Source organism: Pollicipes pollicipes, unplaced genomic scaffold (genome assembly GCF_011947565.3).
Source record: "Pollicipes pollicipes isolate AB1234 unplaced genomic scaffold, Ppol_2.1 Scaffold_2555;HRSCAF=2994_pilon_pilon_pilon, whole genome shotgun sequence".
NCBI lineage: Eukaryota > Metazoa > Arthropoda > Thecostraca > Pollicipedomorpha > Pollicipedidae > Pollicipes > Pollicipes pollicipes.
Window position 1 is genome coordinate 19726746 of NW_023596136.1, and position 13587 is coordinate 19740332.

General features: G+C 56.6%; 1 protein-coding gene across 1 annotated transcript; it reads left to right on the forward strand.

Moving 5' to 3' along the window:
• The first annotated feature begins 1992 nt into the window (after positions 1 to 1992).
• LOC119109585 (serine/threonine-protein phosphatase 2A 65 kDa regulatory subunit A alpha isoform) lies at positions 1993 to 9843 on the forward strand. Its single transcript, XM_037233270.1, has 11 exons — positions 1993 to 2162; positions 2988 to 3179; positions 3718 to 3937; positions 4473 to 4633; positions 4918 to 5045; positions 5281 to 5494; positions 6033 to 6236; positions 6741 to 7061; positions 7796 to 7938; positions 8351 to 8442; positions 9004 to 9843. Exons 1-11 carry the CDS (start codon positions 2079 to 2081, stop codon positions 9069 to 9071), a joined length of 1827 nt encoding a protein of 608 aa, XP_037089165.1. The 5' UTR covers positions 1993 to 2078; the 3' UTR covers positions 9072 to 9843.
• Positions 9844 to 13587: the final 3744 nt, after the last annotated feature.

Sequence of the window (13587 nt, forward strand, 5' to 3'; positions counted from 1 at the left end):
CCACCTCCGGCTCCGCCCATCGGTCGGCCGCGCTGTCGGTACCCGAGGAAGACTCGCTGGCGGGTCTCGAGTCCGATGGAGGTCTGGCGACAGCCGCCGCGTGCTCGTCGGAAGAGGCGGCCCTCTCAGGAACATACGATGAGGCGGCTTCCCCGAGGCCGCCAGTGGTGCCCAAACCAGGCACTTCCTCGGACAGCTCCTGGAGATGCTCGCCGTCTCCGGGAGACGCCGGGGTCTCCCCCGAGCCGCTGGCGACTGGCGGCGACACGGCCGAGGCGAATGGCGAAAACAGCGAGAAACGCGGCATCTCCCGCTGGACACTCGACGGTCGACTCGGTGCACGGGGCGAAGCACGCGCGACACGAGGCGATGATGAACTTGCTGCCGCAGACTCGAACACAGGGATTCGACTTGCCGGCGTCTGTCCTGTGCTCGGTGCTCCGCCGCCGATGCTCGGGGCTGGCGCAGGCATCGCCGCACTTTTTACTCCCTGGGCGTTCGGTGCCGTATCCCCGGCCGTGGGACCACGAGCGGGTGTCTGACATCGACCGAGCGTGCCGCCAGCGCGCCGCCAGCTGCCGCGATCCTCCGGCGGAGGTTCGCCCGCTCCGGCAGCGACCCGCCCCGGCGGCGAGAGGTGACGCAGCTCCGCCGCCTCGTCGTCCGTCGACCGCTTGACCAGCGGACGGCGGCGCTGGCGTTGGAAGCGGCGCAGCTGGCTCCGGCTCGCCGAGATGATATCGTCGGCGACGCTGGGCGGCGCCACCATCGCCACGGCCGGCGTACTCGTATGCCGCGGCAGCCCCAGCCCGGCTGCTGAGGCAACGCTGGCCGCATCGGACCAGGTGCAGGTGCTTCGGCGCGCGGACGGCGCCGGGTCGGTGGCCGTGTCACCTCCAGCGCCGACTCGGAAGTATATGTCGCGGCGTGGACCGGCGGCCCGATCCTCGGCACCGGCGTCCGTCCACCGTTGGCTCGGTCGGCAACTGGGCGGCCAGTTGCGCCCGGCGGACCGGTGAGGGTTAACAGGCTGGCTTGCTGAGTGGGAGCGTCTGGCCGGTCGCGCTGCCTGTGGCGCGGAGGGGAAGCGCTGTCCGTCATGGTCCACGTCCAGCACCGGCTCCCACTGACGCGACCGGATGTAGTCCCAGACACACTGTGCGAGGTCACTGAGAGGCTGCTCATCTGAATCGTATGACATGACGGCTCGTTGGTTCTTCTGCGGGCGATAATTACTGCTGGTGCCACGCTGTCAACGCGCTTGCCAAACAACGTGGCTATGGAGGGTTCTGGTCGACCACAGCTCACAGCCACAGCTCAGCAAATGATGCGTACACTCAGGACACCAATCATACTAGAACGAGAGCAAAACGCCAAACTTTCGCCAGACGCCTCGACCAACCACAAAGGTGTTGAGCTAGTTAAATGCATTAAAACTTGCACGTAAGACACCGTCGATCTTTAGTCTCTACTTGGTACTCACTACCCACTCGCCGCCAGGTTCCAGCGATTTAACGAAACCGGTCAGCATGCGTTGGCGTTCAACGCACTGATATCTTCGAAAATAACGAAATGGGACTATTGACATTGCTTCCTAGGGCTCATATGGCTAAACTGCCTCGACAGACATAACCCTGTGTTCAATCGTGTAGATATGCACCGGCAGAAACAACCGTCAGAACGAATTTCAACATTCTTACTGATTTGCTGGTGACTAAGAGATTGGGACAAAAACCGAGGCGTTAGGTTTTGACGTCATTTCTATAAGTCTCAAAACTATGAGTTAATTTTTCTTTTTTCATAAAAATAATTAAACTATGGTTTAAAAATGCAGTTGTAAGTGGATACAGAAATATTTTACACAAAACCAGCCTATATAAACAGCATGACGCAAAAAATATGGGATGACAAAAGCTCCAGTTCGGGACTTTGGGGGACTCAATGCCCGATCCTTAATGCGGGAAATATTCTGCTCCTTGATTCCGACGCTCGGGTAGTTTTGCAGCGGGTGAGGGCGGTTGAGTCAGGGTTCGTGGTGGAGTCCAGCTTTGTTAAGAGTTTTACAAGTCGCTGCAGCAATGTCAGGAACAGATAGTGCGGGTGATGAATCTCTTTACCCGATTGCAGTTCTGATCGACGAGCTTCGAAATGAAGACGTTCAGGTGAGGTACTTGATGCGTATGTTTCGTCTTAAACGTTGCATTCTGAATTGCGGAGCGGGCTCATGGGTTGCTTTGTTAATTTTGTCACAATTTAGGTATGAGGCATGCAATTGTAATTTAAGAACTTAGGTGGCTGCGAACCAGCGACGTGCTTGCATCGAACTGTATTTGGGATAAGGCAACCTCAGTTTTCAAATAATTGTTCTCCTTTAATAAAATGCATTGGTATTGTTGCAGTGTGGTTATGCGTTTTTACTTGTTCTCATCTGTATTTCTCTAAATGACAGTGATTTTACATTGGTGGACATTTTAAGCTTTTAAGAAGTATCTGCTAGAAGTTTTTGCAGGAGCTTTTCAATGCCACATTCTGCATGATTATAGATTACTTAGAAGCCTGTCCCCCCATCATAGGGTGAAGTCATAAATCAGTCAAGGCTCAAGGTAGAAATAGCCTCATTGCTGGTTTTTGAAGGAAATCTTGGCAACTTTCATCAGCACATGTTTATTTTAAAATATTGCCCAAGGTAAAGCAAAGAGTTGATGAGTTTTTGGAAGCAGGACTTTTGGAACTCCATCTCTTCAAGCCAGATTTGCAAGTCAAGATGGCACTCTGGATTGAATTGTGAAGTCACCATAGATGCATGGTACAACCAGCTTGTGAACCTGCATCCACCACATGGAAGTGAAAGACAGTAAATGCACTGCCAATTTCCCGCTAGCTGTGTTGTCATTCACCCTTTCAAGGAAGCTCATCTAAAATACACCTCTTTCTGTCATGACTTGATCTGTGCTTCACAACTGATAACTGGCCTGTATCATTTTCAGCTGCGGTTAAACTCTGTAAAGAAGCTGTCAACAATTGCACTGGCTCTGGGTGTTGAGCGCACCAGGAATGAGCTGATTCCTTTTCTCACTGAGACTATTTATGATGAGGATGAAGTGCTTCTTGCCCTGGCTGAGCAGCTAGGCAACTTCACAAAGTTAGTTGGAGGATCAGAATATGTCTTCTGTCTTCTGGTGAGTGGATTTGGTATGCTTAAATTCAGCTTCTTGTGTTTTGCACACTAATGGTGCTGGCCCCCTTCAAGAATAACAAAGTTGTGTTTGCCTAGCTGATTTAGGTGCATAATTTGATATCTTTGTAGGCTGGCTTCTTGCCTTATCTTGCAAAACAACATTTAACAAAGCTGTCATATGCTTTAGGTGTGTTTGGTTTTATTATTTCAAGAAGGGCATGATAGATAATTTTGAAGGTGGAAGAAAGTAGGATTATGGAGGACAAAATTGTATGTGATTATTTATGTTGAGATTCAGAGTTGCTCATTTGGATTATTTTACACTGGGTTATGAGTTCATTCCATACATTGTGCACCTGATGGTCTTACCTTCTAAATGGACCAACTGGTATATGAACATTTAAAGATTCATGATGATCTTGCTCTGCTGTTACTTGTTTCTGGACTGCCCCACTCTGAGTGGGCTTGGTCAGTTTCTGGTGGCTCCAGGCACTGCCTGTTACCGCAGCATGTGACCATGCTATGACCATCCTGTGCAGCCAGCACTGGAGTCTCTGGCCCAGGTGGAGGAGACGGTGGTGCGCGACAAGGCGGTGGAGTCGCTGCGCTCTGTCTCGAACCACCACACCTCTGGCGACCTGGAGGTGCACTTTGTGCCACTGGTAAAGCGGCTGGCCTCGGGTGACTGGTTCACCTCCCGCACCTCCAGCTGCGGCCTTTTCGCCGTCTGCTACCCATGCGTCAACGACAAGCTCAAAGGTGAGAGGAGGTGGTGTGGTTTTAAATCATGATGCACGTTTTTTGCTGGCATCTACACCATCTACACTATACACCTCACCACCTGAGATGCAGGTAAGCTCTTCTGATGACTTTGTGAAGAGGAGATAGCTGCATTTTGTGTGCTGCAGCTTCTGGTGCCAGCGCAGTCACGTGATTGTTTAAGGTATAACGGCGCGCTGGCGGTGTCTATGCCATCTGATGTTGATGGTATTATGCCCCATTTTGTGACTTACGATTGCTGGACTACCCAGCAGACCCCAGCGAGGTTGTTGGAGAACCATCCTCAAACTGTACTGGGATGATGATGATGATGATGATTTGGGCTTTGGGGCGCACCGACTACATTGGTCATATGGCGCCCAAACTGTACTGGGAGGCTATGAGGGCGTCATGAGGTCCGTATGCCGCGTGTCCCAGCTGAGCTACAGGTGGACCTGCAGACCCTCCAGGCAGCACGTGCCGCCAGTCCTGTGCCGACCTGCTGTTTGACGGCCGCCTCGCGCCTGCCCTGCAGCCGAGCTGCGGGTGAACTTCCGCAACCTGTGCCAGGACGACACTCCGATGGTGCGCCGCGCCGCCGCCAGCAAGCTGGGCGAGTTCGCCAAGGTCGTGTCCAACGAGCACCTCAAATCCGAGGTCATCCCCATGTTCACCGACCTGGCCGGCGATGAGCAGGTGCGAACCGTCAGCTTCGGACTCCCGAGCGTCTTTACCTCGCCTGCTTCAGGCTGGTGGCTGGTGTTGGTCGTTGTGGAATCATCCCTGGCTGGGTAATGCTTAGACTTGCAATGCGTGTGCGTGCTGTGACTCGCCGAGAACGACAGCCTGCCTGGGGCCGGTGCCCCCCTCCCGTCTCCGTCCGACGCGCGGCCGCCGGCCCGGCCGCGGCCTATCCCTGTCTGTGTATGTCATGGATGGCCGTCCCCGCCTCTGACCTAGCTGCCCGTCCGCCCGGCTAGGACTCTGTGCGCCTGCTGGCGGTGGAGGCATGCGTCAGCATCGGCTCGCTGCTGGCACGCACCGACGTCGAGCAGCTGCTGATGCCCACCCTCCGCCAGTGCGTCGAGGACCAGTCCTGGCGCGTCAGGTGAGAGACGCTGGGCTGCCGGCCTGCTTCCGGCGCGCTGCGCACGGCTCGCCCGCACGCACCCGCCCGCGTGATGTTACACTGGGCGCTGGCAGCCCGCTTGCAGTGGTGGGTCTGTGTTTAGGTGGCCCGCGTCCAGTTCTTAGGTCGGCGTATCTCAAAATAACGGCCCCCGGAGAGGCAATGATTTGTCGCCACGGAGTGCCCTGCCCTGACCCGCGCCTGTCGCTCGCAGGTACATGGTGGCGGACCACTTCACGGAGCTGCAACTGGCCGTGGGTCCGGACATCACCACCGCCGACCTGGTGCCGGCCTTCCAGTCGCTGCTGAAGGACTGTGAGGCCGAGGTGCGCGCCGCCGCCGCTCAGAAGGTCAAGGACTTCTGCGACAACCTGGACATGACGACGCGCGAGACGCAGATCGTCACGCACATCCTGCCCTGCGTCAAGGTCGGTCTCCCGCCCATCCGCGGTTGCGCCTTCCTTGTGTGCAGTGTTGCACGTGAGGTGATGGCCGTGTTGCGAGGTAACGCCTGTGGCCGTCCAGCGGTACCGTCCACATGTCCTTGTGACCATATGTGACCATATGTGGACCGCCTTTGCCCACGTCACCAGCTGGGGCCTCGTTGCACAAGCTCGTTGGACTCTTGCGTTGTAGCCGCGGTCTGTGTCTGGGACGGGGTACGTCACACGGGCTCGTCGCGCCGTGGTTTCACGTCTGATAACGTGGCTTGTTTGATGAAGTAGTGTGGAACATGAAGGTGGGGGGCGGCTGGGGTCGACCGTGACCGGCGCATGACCGATGGGGTTGCGGTCGGCCCGCGAGTCTCGCGGTTGGCACCCCTTGTGGAGGTGGGGGGCGGCCGGGGTCGACCCTGACCGGCGTATGATCGATGGGGTTGCGGTCGGCCCGCGAGTCTCGCCGTTGGCGCCCCTTGTGGCCGCCTGCGAGGCGCACCTGACCGTCGCCGTCCCTTCGCCGCCGCAGGAGCTGGTGACGGACGCCAACCAGCACGTCAAGTCGGCGCTGGCAGGCGTCATCATGGGCCTGTCGCCCATCCTGGGCAAGAACAACACGGTGGAGCACCTGCTGCCGCTCTTCCTGACGCAGCTGAAGGACGACTGCCCCGAAGTCCGGCTCAACATCATCTCCAACGTCGACTGTGTCAATGAGGTCATCGGCATCCAGCAGGTGCGTGCAGTTAACTGGGGGAAGGGAAGGCGGCGTACGTGAAGAAGCGTGCACTTTTGCGGGAGGCCTGGCTCTTGGCTCGTCCACTAAATCACCTCACGAATAGTTTCACCGTGTTCGATTTAGTCGAGTGATATTGTAGGTCTAGTCGAACCCATTGTTTTGTGTCCGGAAGCATGACAAACGGATCTTCTTGCGGGCTTGTGTCGTCACTGTACTGGCGCGGTCGGCCAGTGGACCAGCCAGTCAGCATGCGCGCGTCTCTTCTGCCTGTGGGTTGCGTCCGTCGCGGTGCGGCGCCTCCGGCCGCACGTCGTCTCGGTGCGGCGCTTCCGGCCGTACGCCGTCGCGGTGCGGCGCTTCCAGCTGCACGCTGTCTCGGCGCGGCGCCTCCGGCCGCACGTCGCCTCGGTGCGGCGCTTCCGGCCGCACGCTGTCTCGGTGCGGCGTTTCCGGCCGCACGCCGTCTCAGTGCGCGGTCCTGACGCCTCGCCCGGCCGCCAGCTGTCCCAGTCCCTGCTGCCGGCCATCGTGGAGCTGGCCGAGGACACCAAGTGGCGCGTCCGACTGGCCATCATCAACTACATGCCGCTGCTGGCCGGCCAGCTGGGCGTCGAGTTCTTCGACGAGAAGCTCAGCCAGCTGTGCATGACGTGGCTAATCGACCACGTGTTCGCCATACGGGACGCGGCCACTGTCAACCTGCGCCGCCTGGTGGAGAAGTTCGGCTCCGAGTGGGCCCAGAGCGCGGTCATTCCCAAGGTGGTGGCCATGGCGCGCGACCAGAACTACCTGCACCGCATGACCTGCCTCTTCTGCATCAATGTGAGTCTGCCGCGCTGCTCCGCAGCAGCTGGGCGGCAGCAGTGCTGTGCTGATTGGAAGTGTTGGGATGCCGTCTTGGCCCGGTGTTTGGGGTGAAGCGAGCTGATGGCCGCCTCTCCGCACGCGGGGTATGAGACATTTAGTCCCTGACTTGGCCGCACGTGAGCGGTACGTGACCCTATCGTTGGCCGCTGGGAAGAAACACGGCGAGCTGCTGTTTAACCTCACTGCTGGACTCGTTTGGGACTGGGACTGGGCTGTTGGTTACCACATTTGATTTCTTATGTCATCACTCCTGTTGACAGTGTGTCCAATCATCAGCAAAGTTAATCATCCAGTGCGTCATTTGAAGCGGAATACGTAATGCACAACAAACCACGTTGCGATGGCATGGGCAAGGTGTTGGTCCGCAGCTCCCTTGGGGGCAGTACTCTCCATGACGTTTGACCCCCTCCCCCGCCGCCGGGCAGGTGCTGGCCGAGGCGAGGTGTTGGTCCGCAGCTCCCTCTGGGCCAGTACTCTCCATGACATTTGACCTCCTCCCCTGCCGCCGGGCAGGTGCTGGCCGGGGCGAGGTGTTGGTCCGCAGCTCCCTCTGGGCCAGTACTCTCCATGACGTTTGACCTCCTCCCCTGCCGCCGGGCAGGTGCTGGCTGGGGCGAGGTGTTGGTCCGCAGCTCCCTCTAGGCCAGCACCCTCCATGACGTTTGACCTCCTCCCCCGCCACCGGGCAGGTGCTGGCCGAGGCGTGCGGTGCCGAGGTTACGCTCTCGCTCATGCTGCCCACCGTGCTCGGTATGGCAAACGACAACGTCGCCAACGTCCGCTTCAACGTGGCCAAGACGCTGCAGCGGATGTGCGCCGTGGTCGAGCCCGGGTAAGGCTCTGCGCGACTTCATGGGTGCCCGCTCCGCTCTTCCCCCGGGGATAGCGGAGCGAGCCTTCAGCGCAGTGTTTGCACTCCTGCCTTTCTCTGTTGCGGCGACCAGCAAAGGTTTTTGGCGAGCCTCGAACGCCCAGTAGGGCTTGAAGGATCACTGTTGTGTGCTGTTTTTTTGTGTCGGCAGATTGATGGCCGTTGTTGCTAGTGTTTATTCTTCCATGATCACATTTTTCCTGTGCACCAAGGCCATCCATATCTGTCAGTTCGCTTTGTTTCATCGTCTCTACATGCAGGGGTGTAGTAGCTCCACATGTGTGGGTTGATAGAGTTGAGTACACGTGTGTCGGAACGTACCACGCTGGCACGCGTGTGCCCGCGGCGTCTGACCTGGTGCTGCTTGTTCCAGTGCTGTGCAGTCTCAGGTGAAGCCGATCTTGGACAAGCTGAACGCCGACCCCGATATAGACGTAAAGTTCTATGCGTCGGAGGCCATGACTGGTGAGTGCTTGCATACATCAGCAAGCATAAGCTGAGACAAGTCTGGAGGTGATACAAACGTGTTAGGGCGTCTGGCTTGTCAGGACATCGTGATTGGCTATGCGCAAGTGCCATCAATGGCGATATAGCAGTGTTTATAGCCATGCCATGTGGTGTGCGTTGCGCGGGAGAGTGCTGATGTATCACCACTGCCGGCTTCTCCTCAGGGTATATGCTGCTGCTTTGAAAACAGTATATACCCTGAAGCAGTATATACGCCAAAATGCTGCACGTCATGTTTACTACAAGACAAGTACAAACTGTTTTTACAAGCTGCTTTTTAAGCCCTTCCACCATACCTTTGCTTAAGGCTCTGCCCTGGCTACGATGCTGAACACATTTGTTATTCAAGCCGACTTTCTTCTAAGCGCATGCTCGCGCGCGAGGGGCGGACTGGCGCCGATCGCCAAGCGGCGGTGGTGGACGGCGACAGACGCGAGGTCTGCCGCCGGCTGCCAGATGGCGCTGCCGTCGCCAGGTCCGTGTGCCCGCCGTTGTGTGACCGGCCCTTCTCCGCCGCAGCCCTGGGTCTGGACGGCGCGGCGCGCCCGGCCTCGTTCGGCCGCGAGGTGCCGGCGGCCGCCATGTGAGCTGGTGACCCGCCCGGCGCCGCCGCCGCCGTCGCCGCCGCCGTCGCCCGTCGCGCGGCGCTCTCCGTGTAGTGAAGTGTGCCCACCCGCGACCTCCGACAAGCTCGGCCGTGTGACGTTCCACAGTGGTCTCATCAAGGCTATCGGGAGCACGCGCCCCGCGATTCCTCGGCGCATGGCGCGCCCGTGGCGCCGTCTTTACCTCGCGTACCGCGACCAGTGCGTGCACTTCGTGTCCCTATCACCGCTGACTGGCGGAGAGATGGCAGCACCGCTGGCCACCGTGGAGCCGGAGACAGCTGGGAAAGGCGTGCACATGTGAACAGCACCTGCTGTATCCCAACGCAGCTTGGTGGGGCACCGGACTGGATGTGTGTTAACGGGTGTCGGATGCTCGCGGTGTTGAATGATCCTCGCTGTCACCTGACTATTGTAGGACGTATTGTGCACCTCTGAGAAATTGCATCAACATCTCAACCAAAACATTACCACTCCTGCAGGTATGCGACGGGACCGGACTCGTCTGCGGCTAGGGAGGTCAACATAATGCTATGACTGTAGATTTAACATGCCTCGATTAGAACATTCACTGACATATGGTGTCCGCACTGTGCATTGGAACATAAACCAAAGCTGACGGGGTTCAGAGGCCCATACATGTTTTTTTCTTAATTGTGTAATTGGTATCATCAGGTAAAAAGAATAAACCGCAGAATATGTTGTCAACATTCATGCATTTTTTTGCTCCAGAAAATAGAAATGATTCTCGCTGTACTTCTCTGTTACGCTTTACTGTGCCCTTGTTCCCCGCGACTTGACAATTTTAGCTATGATTTCGCCTGGGACCTCAGTGTGCCGTTTGCCTACATGGTTTGGGCCGGGCATGTTATGTTGCGGCCGGGTTAACATGACGCCCGCATATTCGATGTGCATCCGTTAAACTTGAGTGGCATCACGAACGGCAAAGCTCGGCGCGAAAGGTGCATCGGCAGTGGATGTGATTGAGCCGCCTACACGATAGACGTCAGTCATTGGCCAGGGGATTGTGAGTCGCTCTAAAGCGTGAGGGCCGCAACACGCCATAGTTTGTTCTCGCTGGGTGCCGAGACCATGCGTGCTCCCGATTCCAGCTAGGGAAGGCTCTACGCGATTCTGCGCGCCTTCAAAATGACCCCCGACTATAACCGAAGGATCTTCCAGCATCCCGCATACAAGGACTGACGTCGGCCCGGACAAAAATGTAGAGCGCATCACGCAGCCCCGCCACCAAAGAAAGGTCTACCTGGAAGTCCTTCCTCCCCTCCCCCCCCCCCCTCCGGGCATATGCGCTTACAATGAGTTGGGGACATTGGTACCGAAAATATTTTTTCAGACATGGCAGGTATAGAACAATGGAAACGTTGTCACGTATGCATTTGCTTTTTGGTTAGCTGATTACTTCACGAGGGCTGAAACAGTGCCGTGGTAAGTGATGTTGCATTCATACGGTGCCTATCCTCATAGCTTTTATTCTGTAACCCAAACATGACGGCGACATTGCTTCGTTGAGAGAGTACGCTCACAAAGTTATGAATGTGGCTGTCAGGAGGCGAACCGGTGGCTTGCTCCCGCTCCCTCCCCCCCCCAAAAAAAAGAAGAAAATAGGCCCAATTTCACGCGCATTTCGATAACTACAGAACGCCTCTCGAAGGCCGGTGAGCCCAAAACCTCAATGATCGATTGATTCTTCGTAGGGTAGGTGTAGTTTAGTGCAAATACAGGCGAGGCGGACATTCAGTGCCCGTCAAACAGTATACAGAAGCCGTCTGGTCACTCACATTTTGTCTGTTCTCGTCACTTGCGTTGCCTGTACACGTGCAATGGTGCCACGATTTATGCCGGATGGGAATTAACTCCCGGATCTCGCAAACGCGTCCTCTGCGGCGGTCCCCCTTCTTGGGACTGTTGCTTTCGCCTGTGTCACTCGCCAGTATACCCACCAGCTAAGTCCGCCAGCGCTAGTCTGGTCTGCGACAAAAAAGCCGCTAATGTCTCCCGTTGGTCGCCGATATATATATATATATATATATATATATATATATATATATATATGTATATATATGTCTATCAGTGATATAGGCTTATACGTAATACGCCGTCAGTCTGTTCTAGATGCGCTACGTGTCTTGGATAAATTATTAACAAGCTGCAGACTCGGGCCATCGATAGCTTACAGCAAGGCACGATTACAATGTTTGCCATCTGGTAGGGCGCTGAGCGTGTCATATCTCTCAGACTACTCGTCCAGGAAGCTCAGCCCATCCAACCCTGGATGAGATGGCTGCAAACTGCCTTCCTGTTGGTGCGCCCCCGAGCCCCAACGGAAACATCTCTGCAAGGATGACGAGCATTGTTGACGTGGCTCTCACGTCCATATGCCGTAACCTTCCCGTGTCAGGTACGCGGGTGGAGGGCTTCGGTGAGTCGCAGTTTTCTTCAGTATCACGAGGCCTAACCCGACGTCGTGTTTAGATCGGTATTTCTAACCGATCTTGATCGGTTAGATTTAGATCAGTATGTATACCGACCTTGACCAGGCATGGGGACGGAGCCGGTTCCGGCTTCGCGAAACTGCAGTTTTCCCCCCAAGAGCTCGACTTGAGCTGTGGGTCGTTTTTTCGCGGCTGATTTCGACTTCCGCGGCTGCCGACTATTTCAAACAGCTGACTTTGACTTCGGCTCGGCTTTGTGTCAGAATAGCTGGCTTTGGCTTCAAGCGATTTTGGAATTGTGGCCCTTACCATTTCAATGTCTTTATGTCATCTTGAACTAATAGCTTCAGCTTTGTGATGGGGAGTTTTCACAGCGGTTGCGGCTAAGTCACAAAAACAGTTGACGGGCCTGCCACCTGAATATACTACGGGAGTTCTCCAGGTTGCCACGCATCCATATATGAAAATCAAAGTCTTGCCGGTCATTCTTGATGACGTGGTTGACGAAGGCCCTAGACCAAACTGCGCGAAACGTCATTTCCATACGAGCACACGACGAGAAAGATTGCCAACAAAGCATCCATATGTAACGTTGGCGTCTCCCTCTCAGCCAGTCTGCCATCCTCTTGCGATATTTTCTTTTCCTACACAGTTTTACCAAACACAAAAATTATCTTGGCCCAGCAAAACATTGCACTGCGCCAGATGAAGCTTCAGTTTTGCTTCTTGATTTTAAGGTGTATGGTTCTGTTTTGGTTTGCATTTCCTAAGTTCGAGGCCGCTGACTGCGGCTTCGGCTTCGCGTGAACAAAGTCTGAAGCCGCTGGCTTCGAATATCGCTTCCGATTTACGTTATTGTTTTAGTATCGGATTCAGCTTCGAAAACAGAAATTTCCCCCATGCCTCACCTAGACGCTGCCGGCATATTCCAGCAATGAACCAGCTAAGAACCGCCCCCAAGCCGGACGGCATGCTGCCACGGAGAGTACCACTGTCATGCGTCCCCACGTGAATACACACAAGCCGGACGGCATGCTGCCACGGAGAGTACCACTGTCATGCGTCCCCACGTGAATACACACAAGCCGGACAGCATGCTGCCACGGAGAGTACCACTGTCATGCGTCCCCACGTGAATACACACAAGCCGGACGGCATGCTGCCACGGAGAGTACCACTGTCATGCGTCCCCACGTGAATACACACAAGCCGGACGGCATGCTGCCACGGAGAATACCACTGTCATGCGTCCCCACATGAATACACACAAGCCGGACGGCATGCTGCCACGGAGAGTACCACTGTCATGCGTCCCCACGTGAATACACACAAGCCGGACGGCATGCTGCCACGGAGAGTACCACTGTCATGCGTCCCCACGTGAATACACACAAGACGGACAGCATGCTGCCACGGAGAGTACCACTGTCATGCGTCCCCACGTGAATACACACGACTGTCCTCGTATCGATGCCCTGAGGCGATTTCAACTTCACCGAACGTTGCACTGTCACAAAGACTATCACGGCCCTTTGGTGGCCCGCTGACTTTTTGGGCGCTGAAAGACCACGCAGTCGAAGCACCCGAGAGCACCAATAACGAACAATTAACCAGCTGGCCCGCTCTCAGTCACAGGGCACGGGCTGTCTCTCCGTTGCCACGAGGCGGCCCGTCGCTAGCTACACGACCCGAGCTGCATGGCTGTATCCCCGCTACCCTGAGGCGGCCCGGCTCCAGCCACACGGCCTCGGGGCCGTCTCTCCGCTGCCCTGAGGCGGCCCGGCTCCAGCCACACGGCCCCGGAGCCGTCTCTCCGCTGCCCTGAGGCGGCCCGGCTCCAGCCACACGGCCCCGGAGCCGTCTCTCTGCTGCCCTGAGGCGGCCCGGCTCCAGCCACACGGCCCCGGAGCCGTCTCTCCGCTGCCCTGAGGCGGCCCGGTCCCAGCCACACGGCCTCGGGGCCGTCTCTCCGCTGCCCTGAGGCGGTCCGGCCCGCTCCGCCGCCGGTGGCGCGGCAGCAGCGGCAGTGAAGTCGTCCCGTCGGC

Coding starts and splice junctions, on each gene's coding strand:
- LOC119109585 (XM_037233270.1), top strand. CDS start 2,079: ATGTCAGGAACAGATAGTGCGGGTGATGAATCTCTTTACCCGATTGCA. Junction 6,237..6,740: donor AGGTCATCGGCATCCAGCAG/GTGCGTGCAGTT, acceptor CCCGGCCGCCAG/CTGTCCCAGTCCCTGCTGCC. Junction 7,939..8,350: donor TGCGCCGTGGTCGAGCCCGG/GTAAGGCTCTGC, acceptor TGCTTGTTCCAG/TGCTGTGCAGTCTCAGGTGA.